This window comes from Pelophylax lessonae, assembly GCF_965119305.1.
Source record: "Pelophylax lessonae genome assembly, chromosome: 4".
In the NCBI taxonomy this organism is placed as follows: domain Eukaryota; kingdom Metazoa; phylum Chordata; class Amphibia; order Anura; family Ranidae; genus Pelophylax; species Pelophylax lessonae.
In genome coordinates, this window is record NC_138771.1 from 578,121,874 (window position 1) to 578,149,675 (window position 27,802).

The 27,802-nt window shown below is 42.5% G+C and overlaps 1 protein-coding gene across 1 annotated transcript in view; it reads right to left on the reverse strand.

Moving 5' to 3' along the window:
* Positions 1–4,767: 4,767 nt before the first annotated feature.
* Positions 4,768–27,802, reverse strand: part of LOC309552798 (carbohydrate sulfotransferase 9-like) — a gene marked incomplete at its 3' end in the record, with an annotated part of 28,821 nt that continues 5,786 nt past the window's right edge. Inside the window, exon 2 of the mRNA XM_082253712.1 lies at positions 4,768–5,612. Within this exon, the coding sequence (XP_082109838.1) occupies positions 4,768–5,612 (845 nt within the window). The remainder of the gene's footprint in view (positions 5,613–27,802) is intronic.

Consider the following 27,802-nt stretch of genomic DNA (forward strand, 5'->3'; position numbering starts at 1 on the left):
TCACCCACAATCCATACTGCGAGCCGTACCTTTCCTGGAAGGAGGGGAGGATTTTTCCCTGTTGTCACTGCTCACGGGCTAGCATTTTCTTCCAGAGTTCCAAGTGGATTAAGTTATACCATCCTAGCAGGACCTGCTCTGTCACTGGTCCCATGTGCTGTATCCGCATCTTTCGCAACCTCCTTCCGAATTTCTCTTCCATGGCAGCTGGTATCTGTACCTCTCCTCTTCTGCTATACGGACCTTGGATCCCAGTGGAGGTTTGGATGTCCCAGACTGCTGTAAGCATCCCACTGCTTGCCATCAATGTAACGGAACCACGACCCCACAATGCGCTTGTGGGCTTTTCGTCAGAATACCACTTCCCCTAGTCTGAACATAGATATCAGATATTACAGCCGCCCTACATACAAAACTAGCCAGAACTTAGCTTGTATAGATCTGAAACCTACAACAACTATTATTGAACAGACTCACACACAATATATACCACACTGGAGGACACCCCCCTCCTGATCAAATTACCCCACCAGGTCAGGTGCCTGATTACGTTATCCTATGCAGATGAAATTGTGTACAGAAATATAATTAACCTGAACTAATTACCTAGCCATCTGGACAGAAACAATGAGTGAAAAGGGAATTCACATCTAGACAATGTTATAATTAACATGTTAATTAACTCAGCTCTGCAGCAAGACTAAAACAAAATACATTACACATTATTCTAAGTAAAAACACAAAACCCACAGTAGACAATAGGTGAGAATATCAGTATAATCAACAATGTGTAGAAGACAGGTGGTTGAGCTGATGATTTTAGCATCTGCTATGAGTCTGACTTTATGAAACAGTCTCTTATTGGCAATAGGCAGCTAGGCCTTTAACATGGATCCTAGGCCTAGAGTCCCAGAGTCTTCGTGTATTCCTTGAAATATATTGAGGGGGGCTGTGAAAATAAGGCATATCTTGAAAAGAATGTCAGCAACAATTGCTTGATGCACTCTAATCACCAAAGCTAAAATTTTAAATCTAAAAAGAAAGACTCCAGTAATAGAAAATAAGTAGCTAAGGTGTTGACAATTAAAGAGATAATTATCAGTCAGTCGTTGTGAACAAATTTAGCTCCTTAGAAGTATTTTTAGGTGTACCAATTGGTGTACACAGACAGGGCATATAAATAATAAAATATACCCCAGCACTGCAACTCAAATAACTCAAGCATAGTTTTTTTAACTAGGTGTAAACTAGAAAAATGTAGAAAGGAAACTAGTGTGCTGCACGGAATAAAACTAAAACAATATAGTATAAAATGGTGGTTTAGGAGAACTGCTGCATATACCTAATACAAGTACTCTAAAACTTGAAAGGCAACAGGATAGGAGACAATGGTAATGCGCTATTCTCCAATAAAATACAAAAAAGTGCACTCCAATCAATACCTACTAAGTGCTACAAAAATGGCTAAAAAATCATTTGCAATGTGCAAGTAACAATGAATAAAGTTAAAAATAACCACATATATAAGCAAAGAATCCAAGTGACATAAAATGTTAATAATGCAAGCCAGATATATAAACATGTAAACTTGATAATTAATACATGTGCCTTAATAAAAAATAAAGTGCTAATATTGTGCTAAAGCAATGTGATAAAAAGGGGTCATCTGTGATGTGTCACACAAGCAATTTGTAAAAAAAGTTTATCTGAAAAGGTGCTTGGCGTGCTGGAAATTAAGTGCTAAAAGTGACAGGATCCAACGAATTCCATGTGCAAATTACAAGGTAACCTCTAAATGGTTGGTGCTTAGCCTCTTCTCACCTGGTGCGCACCTGAGAGTACAATGCGCGCTCACCTGAAGCACACTTGATATGTGCAAAAAAAGCCACCCAGTAATCCTTCCTCTCTATGCTTGCAAGGATCTTTGTTCTTTTAATCTGGTTATCATGTCCTCATATTCAGTATATCTCAAGGCATCACACAGTGTCCCAAAGGAAGATAAAAGGTACTCATAGTGTAATAGGTAAAAAACAACGTTTATTGAGAAATAAAAACACTCACATTTCAGGAAGGTGTAGCAGATGAAGTAAATAGCCAGCCATCCCTCACATTTTTGTAAATATTTTGTTATATCTTTTCATGTAACAACACTGAAGAAATAACACTTTGCTACAATGTAAAGTAGTGAGTGTACAGCTTGTATAAGAGCCCATTCAGACTAGCGCGACTTGTCAGGCGACTTGTCAGCCTGACAAGTCGCGCTCGGTCGCGGTCCATTGAGTAGTACAGGACCCGTTCTAATAGGAGTGACACAAGTCGCTCCGACTTAGAAAAAGGGTCCTGTACTACTTTGGGGTGACCTCGGAGCGACTTGCATAGACTTCAATTATATAAAGTCCCTGCAAGTCGCTCCGAAGTCGTGGTGCACGGGACTGACAAGTTGCCTCCCCAAGTCGTGCAGAGTCGTGTCGCCCCAGTGTGAGCCAACTCTAACAGTGTAAATTTGCTGTCCCCTCAAAATAACTCAAAACACAGCCATTAATGTCTAAACAACTGGCAACAAAAGTAACTACACTCCTAAATGAACATGTCCAAATTGGGCCCAAAGTGTCAATATCTTGTGTGGCCACCATTATTTCCCAGCACTGCCTTAACCCTCTTGGGCATGGAGTTCACCAGAGCTTCACAGGTTGCCACTGGAGCCCTCTTCCACTCCTCCAGGAAGACATCTCGGAGCTGGTGAATGTTATAGAGATTGCACTCCTCCACCTTCCATTTGAGGATGCCCCAAAGATGCTCAATAGGGTTTAGGTCTGGAGACATGCTTGGTCAGTCCATCACCTTTACCCTCAGCTTCTTTAGCAAGGCAGTGGTCGTCTTGGAGGTGTGTTTGTGTTCATTATAATGTTGGAATACTGCCCTGCAGCCCAGTCTCTGAAGTAAGGTGAACATGCTCTGCTTCAGTATGTCACAGTACATGTTGGCATTCATGGTTCCCTCAATGAACTGTAGCTCCCCCGTGCGGGCAGCACACATGCAACCCCAGACCATGACACCCCACCATCATGCTTGACTGTAGGCAAGACACACTTGTATTGGTACTCCTCACCTAGTTTCCGCCACACACGCTTGACATCATCTGAACCAAATACGTTTATCTTGGTCTTATCAGACCACAGGACATGGTTCCAGTAATCCATGTCCTTAGTCTGCTTGTCTTCAGCAAACTGCTTGCGGGCTTTCTTGTGCATCATCTTTAGAAGAGGCTTCCTTCTGGAATGACAGCTATGCAGACAAATTTGATGCAGTGTGCGGAGTATAGTCTGAGCACTCACTGGCTTACCCTCCACCCCTTCAACCTCTGCAGCACTCATACATCTATTTCCCAAAGACAACCTCTGGATATGACTCTGAGCATGTGCACTCAACATCTTTGGTCGACCATGGTGAGGCCTGTTCTGAGTAGAACCTGTACTGTAAACCGCTGTATGGTCTTGGTCAATGTGTTACAGCTCAATTTCCGGGTCTTGGCAATCTTCTTTGCCATGAGGTGCCATGTTCAACTTCCAGTGACCAGTATGAGAGAGTGAAAGCGATAACACCAAATTTAACACACCTGCTCCCCATTTAACCCCTTTGACCTTGTAACACTAATGAGCCACATGACACCGGGGAGGGAAAATGGCTAATTGGGCCCAATTAGGACATTTTCACTTAGGGGTGTATTCACTTTTGTTGCCAGCAAGTTAAGACATTAATGGTTGTGTGTTGAGTTATTTTGAGGGGACAGCAAATTTACACTGTTATACAAGCTGTACACTCACTACTTTACATAGCAAAGTGTCAATTCTTTAGTGTTATCACGTGAAAAGGTATTATAAAATATTTACAAAAATGTGGGGGAACTCACTTTTGCGAGATACTGTATAATAAATTATTAGAAACTTATATTGCACAACTGTGAAACAAACCAGCAGCAATGAATAAATGTAAACCTCAAAGTGATATAACAAAATAATAATTAGAGTGCTGATTTAATAATATAGAATATTCATTGGTGTTAACATTCATGCACAATAAATCATTCAATAATTATCATGATCAAAAAAAGTCCTCCAAACAATACATGAAAATATTTCTAACCCAAATTAATTTAAATGAAATAAGTTCAAATGAAGCAATCCAACGATGTAATGACTCAGAAAACCTATCACCGGTACTATTCTTACAAGTGTAGAAAAATCTTTGATTCAAGGTGACTACCAGAAGTAATACAGGAAAACGCACTTACCAGAAGTGCTAACCTATCTCACTACCAGATTAGAGAAACACAGCTTGTGTGGAAGACTTTTTTTGATTAGAGTACTCAAGTGCCAGATACTCTTTACTCTTAGCACCCTATTACAATGTCTGGACAAAAAAAGGCATATCACATAATTTTCAGCAATTCTTCTTCAAGTACAGCTCTAAAAGAACACAACATTACATTTGGGCTCACTGCTCCCAGTCGATGAGTCTCTGCATTATACTCCCACAAGCTTTCTTCTTGGAATACACTCCTCCAATGCAACCTGCTTTGCACTGTCCTTCCAGAGGGACACACTGGACAAACATGCATCAACTGGGTCCACAACCAAAATGTCCTGGCAGCAAATCTTCAGTTTTCAGAAGGGATCTCCTCTGTCTCACTCTAATAGTGTCTTGGGTCTGGGACTTGTAGATTACTTTAATATCCCACAGATCTATATAAAATCCAGTTCATTTACTCTAATTAATAGGGGTTGTTTCATTCCCAAAGATCTTATAGTAACTGTACTCAAACATTGGGAAGTCAGCACTGTAAACTTCCAAAAGTTGTCTGTACAATTTGGGAGGCAGAGTTTCCAAGTATTGTTTAGTGATTTCCACATTAGTACGATTATCATTTGAATGATGCTTCATAGTGGGGTATTTCAGATCCTTTGGTGCCCCAATAGTCTTCAAAACAAAATCAGCATCCTGATTAATGCTTTCAAACTTTCCAATAATGTCATATTGGATGTTGCATGGATCACACAGATGGAACATTGGCTTCCAATGAGTATCCCTGTAATATGGGTTTTCTTGAACTATAAAGCGGACAAATTCTGGAAAGGTAATATTTTCTGTAGAATTGACATTAATTCCAAGTCTTTTTCTTATTATATTAGCAAAAATGTTACTGTAGTAAACATCATCATCATGTAGAAACTTGTCCCTGTAGGCTGAAACCACCCTTTCCAAAGGATCTCTAACAAACATGACTTTGGTGTAATTTGCAAGAAACTTTTTTTGCTTGGACAGGGAATAAGAGCTTAATTTCCGCAGTAAAGGTGAATTATGAACCTCATAATGTTTAAGCTCATTTACTGAAAGCCGCAGAGAGCGATTGAGTAGAAGAAGGATCCTCTTCCAGTTGGAACAGCCCACCTTTGGTACCTCACAATAGATCAATTTATGGCTGTGTTCAACATACAACTGTGCACTAACTTTTTTGTCCAGTCTAAAGGAACTGTTGGTGAAATTATTTCTTTCGCAAACAAACTTCACAACAGATTTTCTGTGTCTGTAAATCACTTCCAATGGCATGGGATCTACAAAAGAAAAACATAAATTATCAGAAATTACACATTGTAAAACACTTATCTTTGATTTGAAGATTTTTTTACCAAAATAAATCAAACACACACCTGGTAGATAAATCATGTAACAGTTATCATCTGCATCAGTTGTTTAGCCTCAGCTTACTCTTGCTGGAAATGCTAAATAATTTAGACTTACATTTCATGCTGAGCTCCAACCAGATTTAAAAGACATAACTGGATGCGGCACTGTGTTCATAACCCTTTTAACTGCCACTGATGTATGTCATAAAGTGAGGAGGGGGGGGGGGTACTTTACACACAGTCCCCCTGTGGCTAGGGCAGAAGCTAATGGAGCCTAATCTGCATTTCATTAGCTTCAGTGCAGTGGAGTACAGGGTTTAGATCAGGGGTTTAATGGACCCCTGATGTCTCATTAAAGAGAATCTATCAAAGTAAAAATGCTATCACACAGGGGGATATTGATCTTAAATGTAATAACACTAAAGTAAAAAAAAAAAAATTAAAAATTAAAAAAAGTGAAAAAAAAATTAACAGTACACCCAAGCACCAAAACCCCCCAAAATTTGAGCTTGCCCCGCCACCATGTACATGCACATATGTATGTAAATGTACACATTGGGGATGTCTATGTAGAAAAAGTTATTTGTGCTACACATTTTACATATCACCACACCCCAGTGTGGCAGCAAGAATCCTAAGCCTATTTTTCACAGTTAATTACAAACTGATGACCTTAAAGTGTTGCCTATGAAAAAATGTGGGTACTAAAGTTTGTCATTGTTTAATCGGCTTATCCATTTTTCTTACCAAATGGGTAATATACTGTATTTGTGTGCACTAAAATTAACTTTATCATCTTTTCAACATAAAATCTGGGCTTGATAAATAGTTTTGCTTATATGACATAAAAATTTGGAACTTCAGCCATTTTATTTCCGGTGAGGGATTTATCCAATCTTTTGGCCTAAAATAATTATTTTAACATGTGTGCAATGGTTCTGGCAGTGAGAGCGTTATTATAACACCATTAACCACTTTAGCCCCGAAGATTTGGCTGCTCAATGACCCTTGCGCGGTCATGAAATGCTGTACCCAAACAATGCTGTACCCAAACAAAATTTTCGTCCCTTTTTTCCCCACAAACAGAGCTTTCTTTTGGTGGTATTTGATCACCTCTGCGCTTTTTATTTTTTGCGATATTAATAAAAAAAGAGCAAAAATTTTGCGAAAAATTGCCATTTTCTAATTTGACTGTTCAAAAATATCCAATATATTCAATTTTTGTCATATATTTAAGCCAAAATGTATTTAGCTACATGTCTTTGACAAAAAAATTCTCAATGAGCATATTTTTATCCACTTTAAGACCAGAAGATTTTACCCCCTTCCGGACCAGGCCATATTTTGCGATTCGGCACTGCGTTACTTTAACGGACAATTGCGCAGTCATGTGGTGCTGTACCCAAATGAAATTTACATTCTTTTTTTTTCCCACAAAGATAGCTTTCTATTGGTGGTATTTGATCACCTGTGCGATTTTTATTTTTTGGAAAAAAGAGCGACAATTTGGAAAAAAAACAATATTTTTCACATTCTGATATATAACATTCCCCCCAAAAAAAAATGTATAAATCAAAATGTTTTAACATTTTAGGCCAAGTTGTTTTCTGCTACATATTTTTGGTAAAAAAAAATCGCAATAGGCGTATTTTGATTGGTTTGCGCAAAAGTTATCACATTTACTAACTACAGGAAAGATTTGTCATTTTTATTGTTTTTTTTTTTTTCACTAGTAATGGCGACGATCTGTGATTTTTTTTGTTGGACTGCGACATTGCGGCGGAGAGATCGGACCCCTAACTGACATTTTTGACACTTTTGGGGGAACCAGTGACATTACTACAGTAATCAGTGCTAAAAATATGCACAGTTACTGTAATAATGACACTGGCAGGGAAGGGGTTAACACTTTTGGTGATCAAGGGGTTTAATGTATGCCTCATGCTTACTGACGTGTGTGGGGGGAGGGGGTTGTGTGACACAGACACAGATCGCAGGTTCAGCTATGCTGAATCCTGTAATCTGTGACTGTCTGTCACAGAGGAGATCCGCCCGCTTTGTTTACACAAGCGGGTGGATTTTCTCACTCTTTCCCCAACGATCGGGGAAGAGAGGCGGTGATTACCGCCTCTCTTCCTCCGGCATAACTGTTTAGACGCAGCGGGGGCGAGCCTCCGGCAGCGCGCACGTGCCGCCGAGACAGCTAGGAATCCAGCGATATAGGCCTACATTGCTGGACCCAGGGGAGCCACTGTGCTGCAGTAGCAGCACAGTGAGCAGTCCTAAAGTGGTTAAATGCATTTTTTAAAATGCATACAGTGTAAGTACCTGAATTTGACTTGGTTCCAGTTTATTGCAGTACTTGTACAGCAGAGCTCAAGATGGGGGAGAAGAATAAAAACAAGGAGCAAATCAGTTCATTGTGTCAGTGACAGCCTGGGCTTACCTGGACCTTTTTTTAATGCACTGCACCACAACATAAGGTTCGTGCATTTGGCTATCTGCAGTGTGGATTCTTTGGCTCCTACTGGACTCATGCTTTGTAAATGAATGGCACCAGAACAAACTGCACAGAGTGACTTGTGTTACCATTGCAGTAAAACACACATTACTGCAACCCATAGATCTGAAGGAGACCTAACTGAAGGAGGCTAACTATACTGTAAAATAACTTAAAGTGGAGTTCCACCCATTTTAACAAGTTGAGATGTACGTAATCCCCTTTAAATATGCTAATGCCAATGCAAACTATTTTTTTTTTTAAGGAAATACCGTTTTATCTTCTTTATTCATCTGCACTTCCGGGTCCTGCTGCTTTCAACGATTACATCACTCGGCGATTCGTAAGGGCTCCTGGGGCATATCCCAGCAGCCCTTGCAATTCGCCTAGTGACGAAATCTCGTGTTATTTCCAGTTCTCAGGGATGTATTGTATTCAGTCTGCGCCCCACCTCCGCCCCGCCTCCTATCAGTGACTGAAAGCATTACATCCCGTAGAGCTCACTGATGTAAAGGAGGACTCTGACGGGGACACGTCCGTGTCCCCATCAGAGTGCTCCTTTATATCCAGTGTGTCCCCGTCAGAGTCCTCCTTTACATCAGTGTCCCTGTCAGAGTGCCCCTTTATATCAGTGTCCCCATCAGAGTGCCCCTTTACATCCAGTGTGTCCTCGTCAGAGTGCCCCTTTACATCCAGTGTGTCCCCGTCAGAGTGCCCCTTTACATCCAGTGTGTCCCCGTTAGAGTGCCCCTTTACATCCAGTGTCCCTGCCAGAGTCCTCCTTTACATCCAGTGTCCCCGCCAGAGTCCTCCTTTACATCCAATGTCCCAGTCAGAGTGCCCCTTTATGTGTCCCGGTCAGAGTTCCCCTTTATTTTTCCACTCAGAGTTCCCCTTTATTTTTTCCGGTCAGAGTTCCCCTTTAATATTCCAGTCAGAGCTCCCTTTAATATTACAGTCAGAGTTCCTCTTTATTATTTACATATTACATCTGTGTCCCCATCAGAGTTCCCCTTTATTATTTATTTATTACATCAATGTCCCCGTGCGGTGAGAGTGCCCCTTTATGTGCCCCGATAAGAGCTGTGTTCTGTAATCAGATAATATTCCCGCCATTTGTCAATATGAATCTCACAAAAGAATGTGAGAATGTGAGAAGCCGTTCCGTCCCGCGCATGCATTTTTCGACGGGAGGCATTATTCGACAGGACACCTGTCTGGAAATAACGCAAGATTTCGTCCCTAGGCGATTCGCAAGGGCTGCTGGGATACACAACGCCACTATCCCAGGAGCCCTTGCGAATCGCCGAGTGACGTAAGCGCCTATAGGCGGCAGGACCCGGAAGTGCGGATGAATAAAGAAGAAAAACGGTATTTCCTTACAAAAAAATAAATAAATAGTTTGCATTGTGTGTGTCTCTATGTCTGACTCTTTCTCTCTCTCTCCTGCACTTGTGTCTTCCGGGAGGCGGGGAAGGGATATAGGGGGGCGCAACATCCTCCGCAGCCGATGTCTATATAGCAACCTGTACTATGCCTAAAGCATAGTACTGCCCATGTGCAAGATTGCCTGCTGCATTCTGGGTAGCCGGAATGAACAGCAATCAAGAAGAAGGACACTAAGTTTTACACTGCGGCTTCAGATGCCCTTAGTCAAGATGGCCACACACAGGCAGCGATTTTAAAAGTAAGATTTGCACTAAACAAATACACTGTTCAACTCATAAATATGCAAATAGCGGTTTTGTCAAGCGAGATGTATTAATATTAATGGGCTATTTTTGTTTAAAAAATGATTCTGATGTCCTCCCTTTCAGCGCTAATAAACCCTCTTGCACTTGTAGGCAATGCGCTCCAGCAGCCTACACCATATAGGGTGAAGGTTAGTCATAGAAGCCTCTCTGCAGTACCCCTGGCACTCTACACCCTAATATATCGCTGTCACCCAGCACCCTTACCACTGAAGCCCCCTGCACCAGAGACTCTGAACTGTCCTCACTGTTAGTAACCCTGACACTCCACCTCCCTGCACCCCTGTCACTGAACCCCAACACCAAAGAACTATCCACTTCCTCCTCCCTCTGATGACATCACGTCCTCCCCAATGCAGCCTGTAGATGCCAATCAGTCCTCTAACCTTTGGGAGCTAGGAGGTGATGCACACTTCTGGGCTGGAAGGAGGAGGAAAGCCAAACATTAAGACACCCACCACCTCCATTACTATGAAATCCTTATAATGTAGCAGCCATTTTCTAGAAGTCCAATATCCAAATGTATTCTTTATTTCCCTACTTTTAAGGCAAAGGTTTTATATGAAATACAACATCATTATTTATCAGCCCTCCATCTTTAACTAGTAAACCTATAAACTCATTGCCAAATGTCACCCACAGGATAGAAACTCTTAAATCCTTACTATGTGGCTATGCAGAGTCAACCATTGCCTTTCCAATACTGCAACACTGTCTGTACCAATTAGCTAAGCCCCTTCACACTCTGTCCTTCCTATTTTGCTACTCGATTCCAATAAGATGCAGATCCAAATGTTGTATTCAGTTAAACCCATGCCAAGTTTTGAACCTTTTAACTAAATATTTTACACTTTCTTTGGGGGGAGCATAGGCGTGTGCATGGGGTGTGCTGGGTGTGGCTGTGCAAACCCTAATCACTCCATGCGGTGCAGATTTCCCCTACTGATATTTCATCAAAGCCCCTCAACAGGGCTTCAAAAAAAAAAAAAAAATTAAAAAATAATATACGTAAAAATACATTGGTAAAAAATAATACAAAAAGAAAATAATAAAAATAAAAAACGACTGACACATCCACTGCTCTACTGACACCACCCATTGCCCTACAGTTTTTTTACATTTATTTATAAGAGTGTGTGAATTGTGTACATATATATAAATGTTTTATTATATTTTTTCATGTGACAACACTGAAGAAATGCCACTTTGCTACAATGTAAAGTAGTGAGTACACCCCTAAGTAAAAAGGTGCAATTTGGGCCCAATTAGCCATTTTCCCTCCCCGGTGTCATGTGACTTGTTAGTGTTACAAGCTCTCAGGTGTGAATGAGCAGCAGGTGTGTTAAATTTGTTTTTATTGCTCTCACTCTCTCATACTGGTCACTGGAAGCTCAACATGGCACCTCATGGCAAAGGGGTGTAAAACGTGAAATTAAAACCCGCGCTAAAATTATAATAATATATAGAAAAGTGCTACCTGAAGTTGCTGCCCACTTAGGTAAAAAACCAAGATAAGATGAAAATATTATATGACAGCGCTACCAGGAAAAGTGATAAGTAATTAAATGTAATCCTCAAATAGTGATCAATATAAAGTGCACTTGATAATAAATATGACAATAGAAATGAATATATATCACAATGTAAAGTGCAAAATGCTTTGTGCTAAAATATGACCATAAAAATTAACATGTATCACAATGTAAAGTGCAATAAACAGAATGCTTAAGTGTTAAAGTGATTCAGTGCAAAGTAAAGTGCAGTCCATTAGTGCATTCAAATGCGGTGCTGGACAAAAGGTGCTTAAGGTGCTCCACACTGTGGTAAAAAGTGCTCCAAACTGCCCCTTTTGGGGATCCACTCACCAGATGTTATAGGTAATCAAGCCTTAACAACCATGGACTCTCCAACACAGCCCTGTGGATGGATGGATCTGTGTGTCACCAGACGAGCCTCCAACCTTTACTAATGGTCCCCCTCGGTTATATATTCAAAAGGAAGGGAAGGAGCCAAACATGGTGAAGCCCGTAGCAACTTTTATTAAATGTAATAAATGCAAAACTACTCACAAGCGTAAATAGGATAGACAGCGTCAGCGTTATAGAAACCACGTGAGACGTAGCATGCGTCCACTTCCGGGATCGCTAGCCGGCTTGCATTCCACGAGATGGAGGAAGTGACGCTGTGTGGTATGCCGTCAACAGGAAGTGCGTCACACTTTGCATATTATGCACCCACACATGTGAGTGAGACCATTTACCTCTTTCTTAATAAAAACGTTTTTGAAGGATTTCATGCACTATTGCAAGTTTTCTGTTTTCATATATTGCTGCATTGAGTGATACTGCAAGCCAGGCTTCATTACAGTGGATGAAAGGAGCCATAATAATACGGATGGATGATCTTTAGGATCTTTTTACCCATGCGTTTTTAATAGAGATCTAAGGTGAGCCCCTACTCACAAGGGGGTGCACGGTTGGTCTACTGTGACACTCTGGTCACTCATTCTTGGGAGCACAGAGCACTTTTCGATTGGTTGATATCATCATTGTTTGGACTACATTTATTTATTAACCTTCAGCACCACCATACACAATCTTTAAACTTTAATGTGATTTTACATATGTTTATAGGCACTATTGGCACTTTAAGAGTATACATTATTTCTTTTTATTAAGTTTTTGGTTTTACATGTAGTTTTTTTGCACGCATTATAAGTATTTATGACTACTCATTCTATTTATTCATTTTATTGCTTACACTGTTATGAGAAATGGAGTGTCTGCAGCAGATAGCCTATTTATTTAGAACCTTGAGGTTGCTCGCAGGATTTATATATTTACTATTCCCTTTTGTTGCCAGAGGTTTAGACATTAATGGCTGTGTGTTGAGTTATTTTGAGGGGACAGCAAATTTACACTGTTATACAAGCTGTACACTCACTACTTTACATTGTAGTAAAGTGTTCTTTTTTTTTTGTGTGTTGTCACATGAAAACATATAATAAAATATTTACAAAAATTTGAGGGGTGTACTGTATACTGTGTATATATATATATATATATATATATATATTTTTTTTTTACACATACATACACACACACACACACACACGTTTGAGCTTTGGGGTGCGCACCCTCAAGCAATACCTAAAGGGGAGAGTCATCTAAAACCTCACTTTTCTATTGTCAGTGTAGATGCCACACCATACAACATGTTACTGGGATTAATGACTCAAAGGTTTGCCTCTGCATTACCTTCCTCCTCGTGCCATTTTCAGTATGTGCCTCACTCCCTATGACAGGTTGAGGAATTAACCACTTGCCGACTGCCTAACGCAGATCTACGTCGGCAGTCAGCCCCTCACAGGCAAAGCGACGTAGGTCTACGTCGCTAGCCTGTGAGGGTCTAGGGAGCGAGCACGCACCCCCGGAGGCGCGCTCCCGCTCCCGCGCGGTCACGCACCCCCCCGTACGTGTGACCGGCGGACCCGATGTCCGCCGGTCACTCGGCGATCGGCGGGGGAGAGGGAGAAAGTCAGGCGGCTAGTGTAAACAAGCTGCCTGTCATTCTCCCCGGTGTATGAAGGATGATCATACGGTTCTACTATGTAGAACCGTCGATCACTCTTCATACATCTGAAGCCACAGCCAATCACAGTAGAAAGCACGCCCCTAGGGACACACACAGCCCCTCCCTCTCAAATAAAGTTAACCCCTTCACTACCAGTGTATTTTTACAGTAACAGTGCATATGTATAGCACTGATTACTGTAGAAATGTCACTGGTAACCCCAAAAGTGTCAAAAATGTCAGTCAAGGGTCCGATCTGTCCGCCGCAATGTCGCAGTACCGCAAAAAAAATTTCAGATCGCAGCCATTACGCGTTAAAAAAAAACAACAAAAACGACAAAAATCTTTCCCTTTGTTAGTAAACGCGATAACTTTTGCGTAAACCAATCAAAATACGCGTTTTGCGATTTTTTTTACCAAACATAGGTAGCATAAAACAAATTGTCCGAAAATGTTAAAAAATTTTGATTTTTACATTTTTTTGGGGGGAATTTCATATAAAAAAATGTGAAAAATATTGCTATTTTTGCAAAATTGACGCTCTTTTTTTGTTTATAGCGCGTGATCAAAAAATCGCACAGGTGATCAAATACCACCAAAAGAAAGCTCTGTTTGTGGGAAAAAAAGGATGCCAAATTCGTTTAGGTACAGCGTCGCACGACTGCGCAATTGTCTGTTAAAGTCACGCAGTGCCGAATCGCAAAATACCCCCTGGTCAGGAAGGGGGTAAAATCTTCCGGGGCTTAAGTGGTTAAAATATATTACCACTTTTGCTGCCAAATTTGGATAACACCTACTTAATATGAGACAAAAAAAGGTACCGTGTACTGCGGCCCATACCCCTGATTTTTAGACAAAAAATAGGATAGAAGAAAGTGGGGCTTTAAGGGCTAGTGGGAGGAGAAGGATCATGACAAAACCAACATATTAAAAAAATACATTTTATTAATTCAAAGTTAAAAACATGGGCTAAAAATGCACATGTGGATACAATATACGTATATCAACACTTAAAATCAATTCATCAAAGTCATTTTAAATAGAAATACAACCCATAAAGGAAAAACAAAAACCGATATGGGAGAGATGGTGGGTCTCAGGTGGAAGGCGGTCAATGTAGGTCCCCAGCAAGCCGATGCATTTCGCTCATGGCTTCCTCAGGGCCAGAGAGACCATGACATTTCCTTTGTGTAATGACTCAGAGGATGATAAGGCTACGGCACAACATATGATTCGAGGCAGAGCTGTGGTTCAATGGTCATATAGTGACACTGAGGTTTCTCATTTGTTCGTGTATATGTGTACACCTGGATATGCGTATCTATCTCATCTCCAGTAATTTATTAGGAGGTCACTTTTTATATTGTATAAGGTTGCATCCAATGGAGGCTAGGTACCAGGGCAGAACGCCGCTTATATCCCAGCTGTCCAGGCAACTGCTAGCAATAGTTAGGTCCCAACTTCTTCCTCCCCTGGGGGTACCTCTAAGGTAAGTCAGTCATGAAAATATGTTTCAGACCCGGGTTGCACAGGTAGTAACCTATTAATAGAAAAGCCTCAGTTGCGGGCAGGTTATAGCATATCAACAGGGTGTCCCATCTCAGACGGAGGGGGGGGGGCGTAGAGACCCTCCAATGCCTCCGGCCTTTAATAGACCTTTGTAATGCCTTCCATAGACAAGCCTGCCTACCTACTTAATATTTGTAACTAGGGTTGAGCGAACACCTAGATGTCCGTGTTCGACGGGTTCGGCCGAACTTTAAAAAAAAGTCCGGGTCCGTGTCCCGGACTTTTACCGAACTTTTCCCGGACACCGAACCCCATTGAAGTCAATGGGGACCCGAACTTTAAGGCACTAAAATGGCTCTAAAACACCAAAGGAAAGGGCTAGAGTGCTGCAAATGGCAGCAAAACGTAATTAAGAGCATGGCAAGTGCTCTGCAAACAAATGTGGATAGGGAAATAACTTAAAACAACAAAAAAAAACAGAAAAATAAAACAATGTTCTTCTTCATCTCTGAAGGACGAGGCCCATATGGAGTAGGAGGGAGGTTAAGGTGGTGGTGGATGTGGCGGTGACATAGGCGTGCGCACAGGGTGTGCTGGGTGTGCCTGGGCACACCCTAATCACCTAGGGCACATAGCATTGCCAGTGAGGAGATGGGAAAGATCTCCCTGGGACCTGCTCTGCTCTATTTCTCCTTGCCTACAGGTACATGGCCCCGATACATTACTCTCCCTGCTGGCAAACACATGCATGTGTATTTCAACTTTGGGGTGCACACCTTAATGCAATAGGCTGCGCACACCTATGGGCGGTGTAGGTGGAAGCGGCGGTGGAGGAGGACCAGGGCCGGATTAACAGCATCATGGGCTTGGTGCTGAGGATTTTGAAGGGCCTTAGGGCCGTGCCTTGCCATGCACCCAGAGGAGGAAGGGTGCAGCCATGCATGCCTAATTCAACATGGGATGCTGTCTCTGAAGCCCATAAACACATCCATGCATCGCCAACTGTCCCTCCTTGTCCGGCCTTCACGCTGTGTGGGGAGGTTCTGAGGGTGCTGCCTGGGGAAGCGAGCATAGAAGCCAGACTTCTGTGTTTACAAGTGACAGAAGAGCGGTAACAGTGAATATGGCCAACCCGGGGCCTATATAAAAGGTAGGGGCCTGGAGCTGCAGCTCCAATAGACCCTACATTAATCTGGCCCTGAGGAGGAGGACGAAGTAGCCAACACTGCTTCTTTTCACAAATTTTAAATGAGGGTACACCCCAAAAGAGTGAGAAAGAGCAAAAATGGAACAATGGGTGGGTAAGGTCGGTATCCATTGCTATTCTGCATAAGGTACGGAAAAGTCCCGTGGGATCCATGCCTGGTTCATTTTAATGAACGTGAGCTTGTCCACATTGTCTCTGGACAGGCGGCTGCGCTTGTCTGTTATAACGCCCCCAGCCGTGCTAAATACCCGTTCAGATAATACACTGGCTGCAGGGCACGCCAGCACCTCCAAGGCGTAAAGGGCAAGCTCAGGCCATGTGCCCAATTTGGAGACCCAGAAGTTGAAGGGGGCAGACCCGTCATTCACTACATGTAGGCGTGTGCACACATACTGCTCCACCATGTTGGTAAAATGCTGCCTCCTGCTAAGACGTTCCATCTGAGCTGCTGGTGCTGCTGTTTGTTGTGGCGTGCTGACAAAGCTTTTCCACATTTCGGCCATGCTAACCCTGCCTTCTGAGGTGCTGGCGGTGCCCTGGTTGCGTTGGCGACCTCCTCCTCCTCCTCCTCTGCCTTGTGCTTCCACTGTGGCCCCGCTGTCAGATGGGAATGCCAGCAGCATGGCGTCTACCAGCGTGCGCTTGTACTCGCGCATCTTGCGATCGCGCTCCAGTGAGTGAATTAAGGACGGTACGTTGTCCTTGTAACGGGGATCCAGCAGCGTGGCCACCCAGTAATCAGCACAAGTTAGAATGTGGGCAACTCGGCGGTCGTTGTGGAGACACTGCAGCATGTAATCGCTCATGTGTGCCAGGCTGCCCAGAGGCAACGAAAGGCTGTCCTCTGTGGGAGGTGTATGGTCCGTGTCCTCTGTATCCCCCCAGCCACGCACCAGTGATGGCCATGAGCTGGCCTGGGTGCCACCCTGCTGTGAACATGGTTCCATCTCCTCCTCCAGCTCCTCCTCCTCCTCATCCTCCTCATCCTCCAGAACTGTGCCCCTGCTGGACAATTGCGTCCCTGGCGTTTGCGTGTGCAGGAACCCACCCTCGGAGCCCCTTGCGAATGACTGCCCTGAAAGCCTTGGAAATGTTACCTCTTCATCCTCCTCCTCCTCCTCATCCTGTGCCACATCCTCTTCCATCATCGCCCGAATTGTTTTTTCAAGGAGGCATAGAAGTGGGATAGTTAAGCTGAGAACGGCGTCATTGCCACTGGCCATGTTGGTGGAGTACTCAAAACAGCGCAACAAGGCACACAGGTCTCGCATGGAGGCCCAGTTAAATTAAATAGCGGAATAGAAAATATGATCCAAAAAAAGTGTATGTATATCACACGTACACAACCACACTAGGCCCCAATTACTATTGTTTGTACCCCTAAAAGGCTAGATGAGGAGTAGGGGGAGTATGGAACAGGCAGCACCCTCAAACCTTCAGAAGTATGAGATGAACCCCAACAACTTGGAAAGGTGGATCTCTCTCACACGTACCGACACAGACTATCCCGCAATTCAATTGATCCTCAAAGGTTTTTATTGAATAGCGGAATAGGAAATATGATCAAAAAAAGTGTATGTATCTCGCACGTACACAACCACACTAGGCCCCAATTACTATTGTTTGTACCCCTAAAAGGCTAGATGAGGAGTAGGGGGGGTATGGAACAGGCAGCACCCTCAAACCTTCAGAAGTATGAGATGAACCCCAACAACTTGGAAAGGTGGATCTCTCTCACACGTACCGACACAGACTATCCCGCAATTCAATTGATCCTCAAAGGTTTTTATTGAATAGCGGAATAGGAAATATGATCAAAAAAAGTGTATGTATCTCGCACGTACACAACCACACTAGGCCCCAATTACTATTGTTTGTACCCCTAAAAGGCTAGATGAGGAGTAGGGGGGGTATGGAACAGGCAGCACCCTCAAACCTTCAGAAGTATGAGATGAACCCCAACAACTTGGAAAGGTGGATCTCTCTCACACGTACCGACACAGACTATCCCGCAATTCAATTGATCCTCAAAGGTTTTTATTGAATAGCGGAATAGGAAATATGATCAAAAAAAGTGTATGTATCTCGCACGTACACAACCACACTAGGCCCCAATTACTATTGTTTGTACCCCTAAAAGGCTAGATGAGGAGTAGGGGGGGTATGGAACAGGCAGCACCCTCAAACCTTCAGAAGTATGAGATGAACCCCAACAACTTGGAAAGGTGGATCTCTCTCACACGTACCGACACAGACTATCCCGCAATTCAATTGATCCTCAAAGGTTTTTATTGAATAGCGGAATAGGAAATATGATCAAAAAAAGTGTATGTATCTCGCACGTACACAACCACACTAGGCCCCAATTACTATTGTTTGTACCCCTAAAAGGCTAGATGAGGAGTAGGGGGGGTATGGAACAGGCAGCACCCTCAAACCTTCAGAAGTATGAGATGAACCCCAACAACTTGGAAAGGTGGATCTCTCTCACACGTACCGACACAGACTATCCCGCAATTCAATTGATCCTCAAAGGTTTTTATTGAATAGCGGAATAGGAAATATGATCAAAAAAAGTGTATGTATCTCGCACGTACACAACCACACTAGGCCCCAATTACTATTGTTTGTACCCCTAAAAGGCTAGATGAGGAGTAGGGGGGGTATGGAACAGGCAGCACCCTCAAACCTTCAGAAGTATGAGATGAACCCCAACAACTTGGAAAGGTGGATCTCTCTCACACGTACCAACACAGACTATCCCCCAATTTAACTGATCCCCAAAGGTTTTTGATTAAATAGCGGAATAGAAAATATGATCCCAAAAAAGTGTATGTATATCACACGTACACAACCACACTAGGCCCCAATTACTATTGTTTGTACCCCTAAAAGGCTAGGAGTAGGGGGAGTATGGAACAGGCAGCACCCTCAAACCTTCAGAAGTATGAGATGAACCTCAACAACTTGGAAAGGTGGATCTCTCTCACACGTACCAACACAGACTATCCCCCAATTTAACTGATCCCCAAAGGTTTTTGATTAAATAGCGGAATAGAAAATATGATCCCAAAAAAGTGTATGTATATCACACGTACACAACCACACTAGGCCCCAATTACTATTGTTTGTACCCCTAAAAGGCTAGGAGTAGGGGGAGTATGTAACAGGCAGCACCCTCAAACCTTCAGAAGTATGAGATGAACCCCAACAACTTGGAAAGGTGGATCTCTCTCACACGTACCAACACAGACTATCCCCCAATTTAACTGATCCCCAAAGGTTTTTGATTAAATAGCGGAATAGAAAATATGATCCCAAAAAAGTGTATGTATATCACACGTACACAACCACACTAGGCCCCAATTACTATTGTTTGTACCCCTAAAAGGCTAGGAGTAGGGGGAGTATGGAACAGGCAGCACCCTCAAACCTTCAGAAGTATGAGATGAACCTCAACAACTTGGAAAGGTGGATCTCTCTCACACGTACCAACACAGACTATCCCCCAATTTAACTGATCCCCAAAGGTTTTTGATTAAATAGCGGAATAGAAAATATGATCCCAAAAAAGTGTATGTATATCACACGTACACAACCACACTAGGCCCCAATTACTATTGTTTGTACCCCTAAAAGGCTAGGAGTAGGGGGAGTATGGAACAGGCAGCACCCTCAAACCTTCAGAAGTATGAGATGAACCCCAACAACTTGGAAAGGTGGATCTCTCTCACACGTACCAACACAGACTATCCCCCAATTTAACTGATCCCCAAAGGTTTTTGATTAAATAGCGGAATAGAAAATATGATCCCAAAAAAGTGTATGTATATCACACGTACACAACCACACTAGGCCCCAATTACTATTGTTTGTACCCCTAAAAGGCTAGGAGTAGGGGGAGTATGGAACAGGCAGCACCCTCAAACCTTCAGAAGTATGAGATGAACCCCAACAACTTGGAAAGGTGGATCTCTCTCACACGTACCAACACAGACTATCCCCCAATTTAACTGATCCCCAAAGGTTTTTGATTAAATAGCGGAATAGAAAATATGATCCCAAAAAAGTGTATGTATATCACACGTACACAACCACACTAGGCCCCAATTACTATTGTTTGTACCCCTAAAAGGCTAGATGAGGAGTAGGGGGAGTATGGAACAGGCAGCACCCTCAAACCTTCAGTATGAGATTGTGTTCACTGTACCCCACAAAGATTGAGTTCACTGCACCCCACAATGATTGTGTTCACTGCACCCCACAAAGATTGTGTTCACTGCACCTCACAAAGATTGTGTTCACTGTACCCCCCAAAGATTGTGTTCACTGCACCCCACAAAGATTCTGTTCACTGTACCCCACAAAGATTGTGTTCACTGCACCCCAAAAAGATTGTGTTCACTGCACCCCAAAAAGGATGTTGTTCACTGCACCCCAAAAAGGATGTTGTTCACTCCACCCCAAAAAGATTGTGTTCACTGCACCCCACAAAGATTGTGTTCACTGCACCCCAAAAAGATTGTGTTCACTGCACCCCAAAAATGATTTTGTTCACTGCACCCCAAAAAGGATTTTGTTCACTGCACCCCAAAAAGGATGTTGTTCACTCCACCCCAAAAAGATTGTGTTCACTGCACCCCAAAAAGATTGTGTTCACTGCACCCCACAAAGGATTTTGTTCACTGCACCCCAAAAAGATTGTGTTCACTGCACCCCAAAAAGGATGTTGTTCACTGCACCCCAAAAAGGATTTTGTTCACTGCACCCCAAAAAGATTGTGTTCACTGCACCCCACAAAGGATTTTGTTCACTGCACCCCACAAAGATTGTGTTCACTGCACAATAAAAAGGATTGTGTTCACTGCACCCCAAAAAGATTTTGTTCACTGCACCCCAAAAAGATTGTGTTCACTGCAGCCCAAAAAGATTGTGTTCACTGCAGCCCAAAAAGATTGTGTTCACTGCAGCCCAAAAAGATTGTGTTCACTGCAGCCCAAAAAGATTGTGTTCACTGCAGCTCACACACAGAAAAATGGATGTGGATCACTGACACCTGCCTATCTCCAATCCCACACCACACAGCAATATCGATTGTAGTTTGTAGAACACAGTTTCCCTAAAATTCAGCAGACTCTGTCCCTAACAGGATTGAGAAGAGATCGTAGATCAGGATTGAGTGCAGACCCCACCCCCCACACAGCAATATCGATTGTAGTTTGTAGAAGACACTGACCCTATATAATTCAGCAGACTCTATCCCTAAAATGCCTACAACTCGCCCTGCCTAAACACTCCGACCTGTCCCTCAATTCTATCCGGACACAAATGGTTTTTTCCTGCCTATCTTTCCCTAATCAGCAGCCAGCACGTTGATGTGTGCTCTGTCCCTGAATCTAAGCAGCATAATGACGCCGCTGCGGCTGCCTCGAACTTATAAAGACTTGGTCACATGCTTCAGACGGCCAATCACAGCTACTGAGACATTTGCAGGCATGGCTGGGATGGCTTAAGGCACACCAGTTAAACGATTGTTGATTGGCTGTTGAAAGCCCGCCATGAAAAGAGCGCCAAAGCATGCAAAACCCGGAAATAAAACGACCGAACACGGATTTTTACCCGAACATACAGTAAAGTGTCCGTGTCCGTGTTCGGGTACAAAAAATCCAATTATTCGGTACGAACACGAATAATACAGTCCGTGTTCGCTCAACACTATTTGTAACATGTTCCCATTCAAACTAGCATAACTGTTCAAGTGGCAATGGCCATTGATGTATTGAAATTTGGCCAGTCCCTGCTGAACCAGCCAAATTTCCATCTATCTTTGGCCAGCCTAAAAAGGGAAAAAAAAATAGTAACCACACTTCTGCATTGTTAATGAGGTAGAGCTCACTCTGTGTGGGGACAAGACACTGGGAGACTGTTCAGAAATTCCTAGACTCCACCATGACACCTTCTTCCTTGAAACAGTTTAAAGGTAAGAAATATATATATATTTTTAAGTATACTGTGTGAACACCTAACAAATATATGGTGGTCTTTTTTCATATTTGCCTGCAAAACTGGAAATACACACAAAAATCTGTCTCTGTACTACCTGTACAACACTGAACCATCAGAGTCCCACCACTCAGCTATGCTGAATACCCAAATCATAAATCATAATATGGCAGCAAGAGAAATAGGGGGAGACTATAAGGAGGGGGTCAGTAACTTCAACTAAACCAGCAGCTTGCAATAACTCCAGGTTTGATCCTTACATTTTAAAATGGTCTAATTGTACTTAATCATGAATTCATTCATACCGGCGGTTTCAGCCCTGAGGAAGGGGGAGGGATTTCCCCCCGAACACATTGGCTTTATTTGATACCGTTACACAGAACATATAGTACTTCTAATTTACCTTTTTGTGTCATTAAGTTTTATACTGGGTGCTCCTTAATACCTAACCAATAGATTTGCCATCTCCTGAGTGTTCACTGAAACATCATCAAAGAGGCAGCAGCCCGAGACCAGATCAAGGCCCATCTACACGGCTCTGTCACTTCACATTAACCTCTGTGAAGGAAGACTGAATTCTATGACATATCAATACCTCAATACTATTAGTCCAGCACCATCATACCTACACATCAGTAACTTCAAAAGGTCAGCAATGGTGGTCCATTATTCTCTCTTAAGAGCAGTCTTCCTTTCTACTGCATACTCTGTAAATAGGAATTTAATTGCTAAAAGATTCCATGGAGTGCTGGACAAGTTTAATACATTTGTATTGAATTCAGCAGATAAAGGCCCTCTGTATGTTTTGCTTTACATCACATAGTCTGACTCAGTCCGCTTACAATACCATGAAGGACAGTCCCTGTCATCTCAGAATGACGGTAAGGGAGAATGCTTATATTTAGAATAGAGAGTAGTGTGGTCCTGCGCTGTCTAGGGAGAACGATTTACAAGGGTTGGTGTAGATCCCTGAAGCTGCTAGTACCAGAACTGATAACCATACAGTGTCAAACTCATAAACAGGTGGGGGGTACTGCGCTTCTGGGTAGATAAATATATGAACTGTGCTAAGTAATACTGCCTATTACAATGAAAGGAGGGAACTATAGCATGTATGGGTGATTAAATAAATAAATAAGGTGCTATGTATAAAAACTGCAAAGTGCATCCGTACTTGAATAAATAATTACACAGTACTACAATATTAACACGGCACTCTAAAAGTAATAAATACATAAAGGAATAAAACACCACTTATAGTGCTAATAATGTAATAGTGACAGATAAAGTGCTCAAGTGCATATAAATAAATATATTAGGAAAAATAAAGTGTCCTCTGTGCTCCACAAAAATACAACAGTCTGGGTGAAAATATAGTCCAAATGATTAGGGTAAGTGTTCAAGTGGGGAAAATTATCCACAGGTGCTGCTCCTTCACCTAACACCGTGCTTGGGGTGATGGGGTGCTTCTCCTTAACCCCTCTAAGTGTTCTAGCAGCTCACCTCAAGGTCTAAAGGTAAAGGCCTTATAGTTAATCCAGGGGACTCCTCTCCAATCCTGTACCGTGCTCCACTAGGGCCAGATATCTGGGCTGCTGCGGGTGGGTTGGCTCCCTACTCCCTCTCCAGGCTCCCATCGGTCTCAGTGGATCTCAAAACAAAGGCTCGAAATAGTGCAAGTATGTCATGGAAAAACGGGGTGCTTTATTTAAATAAGGTTAAAAACACTCACATTTGTTGAATAAAATAAGCGCATATAGTAGCATCGGAGTGGGATCGCAGTCCTCACTTCCGCAATGTGCGTCACTTCCGGTCCGAGCGTCCCTACGTGTTACGCCACTTCCGCATCACGTGGCTTCTTCAGGGGTTGAACCCCTGAAGATATCTGGCCCTAGTGGAGCACAGTACAGGATTGGAGAGGAGTCCTCTGGATTAACTATAAGGCCTTTACCTTTAGACCTTGAGGTGAGCTTCTAGAACACTTAAAGGGGTTAAGGAGAAGCACCCCATCACCCCAAGCATGGTGTTAGGTGAAGGAGCAGCACCTGTGGATAATTTTACCCACTTGAACACTTACCCTAATCATTTGGACTATATTTTCACCCAGACTGTTGTATTTTTGTGGAGCACAGAGGACACTTTATTTTTCCTAATATATTTATTTATATGCACTTGAGCACTTTATCTGTCACTATTACATTATTAGCACTATAAGTGGTGTTTTATTCCTTTATGTATTTATTACTTTTAGAGTGCCGTGTTAATATTGTAGTACTGTGTAATTATTTATTCAAGTACGGATGCACTTTTCAGTTTTTATACATAGCACCTTATTTATTTATTTAATCACCCATACATGCTATAGTTCCCTCCTTTCATTGTAATAGGCAGTATTACTTAGCACAGTTCATATATTTATCTACCCAGAAGCGCAGTACCCCCCACCTGTTTATATATTTAGAATACATTAGCTGCTCTGGTTGTAAAAATATTCACCATGCTCACTGTTGTGTGCTCTAGATAGAAAAAAACATGAATTGTTTCGGTCAATCCTGCCCAACTGTATATACAGTTTAGTAAAATACCTGCCATGAACTTTGCAAGCCTGGTAACCATTTTCAGTGTGTCACTTTGAAACTAGGTTCACATTGTTACTGGGGACGTCTCGGCTAAGCCCCACCAACTGTCAAGGAGAGTGAACTTGTTGGCCATTGTACAGTATGCCATAACATGTCTGTCTTTATTCATCTCCATTACACAGGGGATGACAGGTTAAAAAGTGTAAAAGATAACATTGATTTACTTTCTGTACAGCTCACTAGAAGTGAAAAGGACTCTGCATTTCTAGGAAGATCAACAGGTATTTTTTTGTACTTGCTGAAAATGTTCTTAGACTGAAAAATGAAACCGGATGCAGCCACCAACATTTAAGGATTAGTAAGCTGCAAAATACAAAATTGTTATTCTTGGATTTGGCTATCATTTAATTTAAGGCCAGCTCTAACTAAAACCTCTTTTAAGGTTTCTATAGAGTTGGGAAGGGACAGAGCCATAGGCATGCGCACAGGGTGTGCCAGATGTGCCTAGGCACACTCTAATCACCCACTGTGCAAAGGGCTTTTTTTCAGCTAAAACATACCAGAACAGAGATCCTCCATCTCTAGACCTAACCCCTTGCCCACCACTTGCTACTGTCATTTGCAGACACAGAAACCCAGCTTCTGTGTTTACAAGTAACAGGCTCCTCTCCCGGTGGTGCGTGCTCTGCACTATCCCCATGAGAGCAGAGGGGGGGGGAGGGGTTGAGGGGATGTGCACAGCTCTAGTGTCTTGGTGGCACCTCCTCCTAAAGACTGCCTGTACACTGAATATGTTTTAGCTGCCCTTCAGTAGCAGCCCCTCTCTCTTACCTTGCTATTCTTTAGGTTGAGTAGAGAGGATTTTGGGGGAGAAAGTACAGCTCTGTACTGGAAGCAAAGGACAGGTTTAGGGAAAGAGCTCTGTACTGGGAGGGAGGTGGGTGGTAAGTTGGCCTCTGAGATATGCATTCCCTAACTCTGCATCCAGTAAATGGCATACTTCTGAGCAGTGTACCCTGTATATAGCGCATTCCTCAACTATGCACCCTATACATAGCGCACTTCTGAGTCTTGCATCCTGTACTTTGCACACTCCCGAGCCATGCGCCCTGTACATAGCGCCCTACTTTGCACTGCTACCTGTACATAGCGTACTCCTGAGCCTTGTGTACTGTACATAACACTCCTGAGCCCCATACCCTGTACATAGCACACTTTGTAACTCTGCAGCCTGTACACAGCACACTACTCACTCGGCGTGCCTATATATACTTGTATATATATATATATATATATATATATATATATATATACAGTGCCTTGCAAAAGTATTCGACCCCCTTGAACTTTGCGACCTTTTGCCACATTTCAGGCTTCAAACATAAAGATATAAAACTGTAATTTTTTGTGAAGAATCAACAAGAAGTGGGACACAATCATGAAGTGGAACGACATTTATTGGATATTTCAAACTTTTTTAACAAATAAAAAACTGAAAAATTGGGCGTGCAAAATTATTCAGCCCCCTTAAGTTAATACTTTGTAGCGCCACCTTTTGTTGAGATTACAGCTGTAAGTCGCTTGGGGTATGTCTCTATCAGTTTTGCACATCGAGAGACTGAAAGTTTTGCCCATTCCTCCTTGCAAAACAGCTCAAGCTCAGTGAGGTTGGATGGAGAGCATTTGTGAACAGCAGTTTTCAGTTCTTTCCACAGATTCTCGATTGGATTCAGGTCTGGACTTTGACTTTGCCATTCTAACACCTAGATATGTTTATTTGTGAACCATTCCATTGTAGATTTTGCTTTATGTTTGTTGGAAGACAAATCTCTGTCCCAGTCTCAGGTCTTTTGCAGACTCCATCAGGTTTTCTTCCAGAATGGTCCTGTATTTGGCTACATCCATCTTCCCATCAATTTTAACCATCTTCCCTGTCCCTGGTGAAGAAAAGCAGGCCCAAACCATGATGCTGCCACCACCATGTTTGACAGTGGGGATGGTGTGTTCAGGGTGATGAGCTGTGTTGCTTTTACGCCAAACATAACGTTTTGCATTGTTGCCAAAAAGTTTGATTTTGGTTTCATCTGACCAGAGCACCTTCTTCCACATGTTTGGTGTGTCTCCCAGGGGGCTTGTGGCAAACTTTAAACGACACTTTTTATGGATATCTTTAAGAAATGGCTTTCTTCTTGCCACTCTTCCATAATGGCCAGATTTGTGCAGTATACGACTGATTGTTGTCCTATGGACAGAGTCTCCCACCTCAGCTGTAGATCTCTGCAGTTCATCCAGAGTGATCATGGGCCTCTTGGCAGCATCTCTGATCAGTCTTCTCCTTGTATGAGCTGAAAGTTTAGAGGGACGGCCAGGTCTTCGTAGATTTGCAGTGGTCTGATACTCCTTCCATTTCAATATTATCGCTTGCACAGTGCTCCTTGGGATGTTTAAAGCTTGGGAAATCTTTTTGTATCCAAATCAGGCTTTAAACTTCTCCACAACAGTATCTCAGACCTACCTGGTGTGTTCTTCATGATGCTCTCTGCGCTTTAAACGGACCTCTGAGACAATCACAGTGAAGGTGCATTTATATGGAGACTTGATTACATACAGGTGGATTCTATTTATCATCATTAGTCATTTAGGTCAACATTGGATCATGCAGAGATCCTCACTGAACTTCTGGAGAGAGTTTGCTGCACTGAAACTAAAGGGGCTGAATAATTTTGCACGCCCAATTTTTCAGTTTTTTATTTGTTAACAAAGTTTGAAATATCCAATAAATTTCATTCCACTTCATGATTGTGTCCCACTTGTTGTTGATTCTTCACAAAAAATTACAGTTTTATATCTTTATGATTGAATCCTGAAATGTGTCAAAAGATCGCAAAGTTCAAGGGGGCCGAATACTTTTGCAAGGCACTGTATATATATATATATATATATATATATATATATATATATACACACACACACATGCATCTGTGTTTGAGCTTTGGG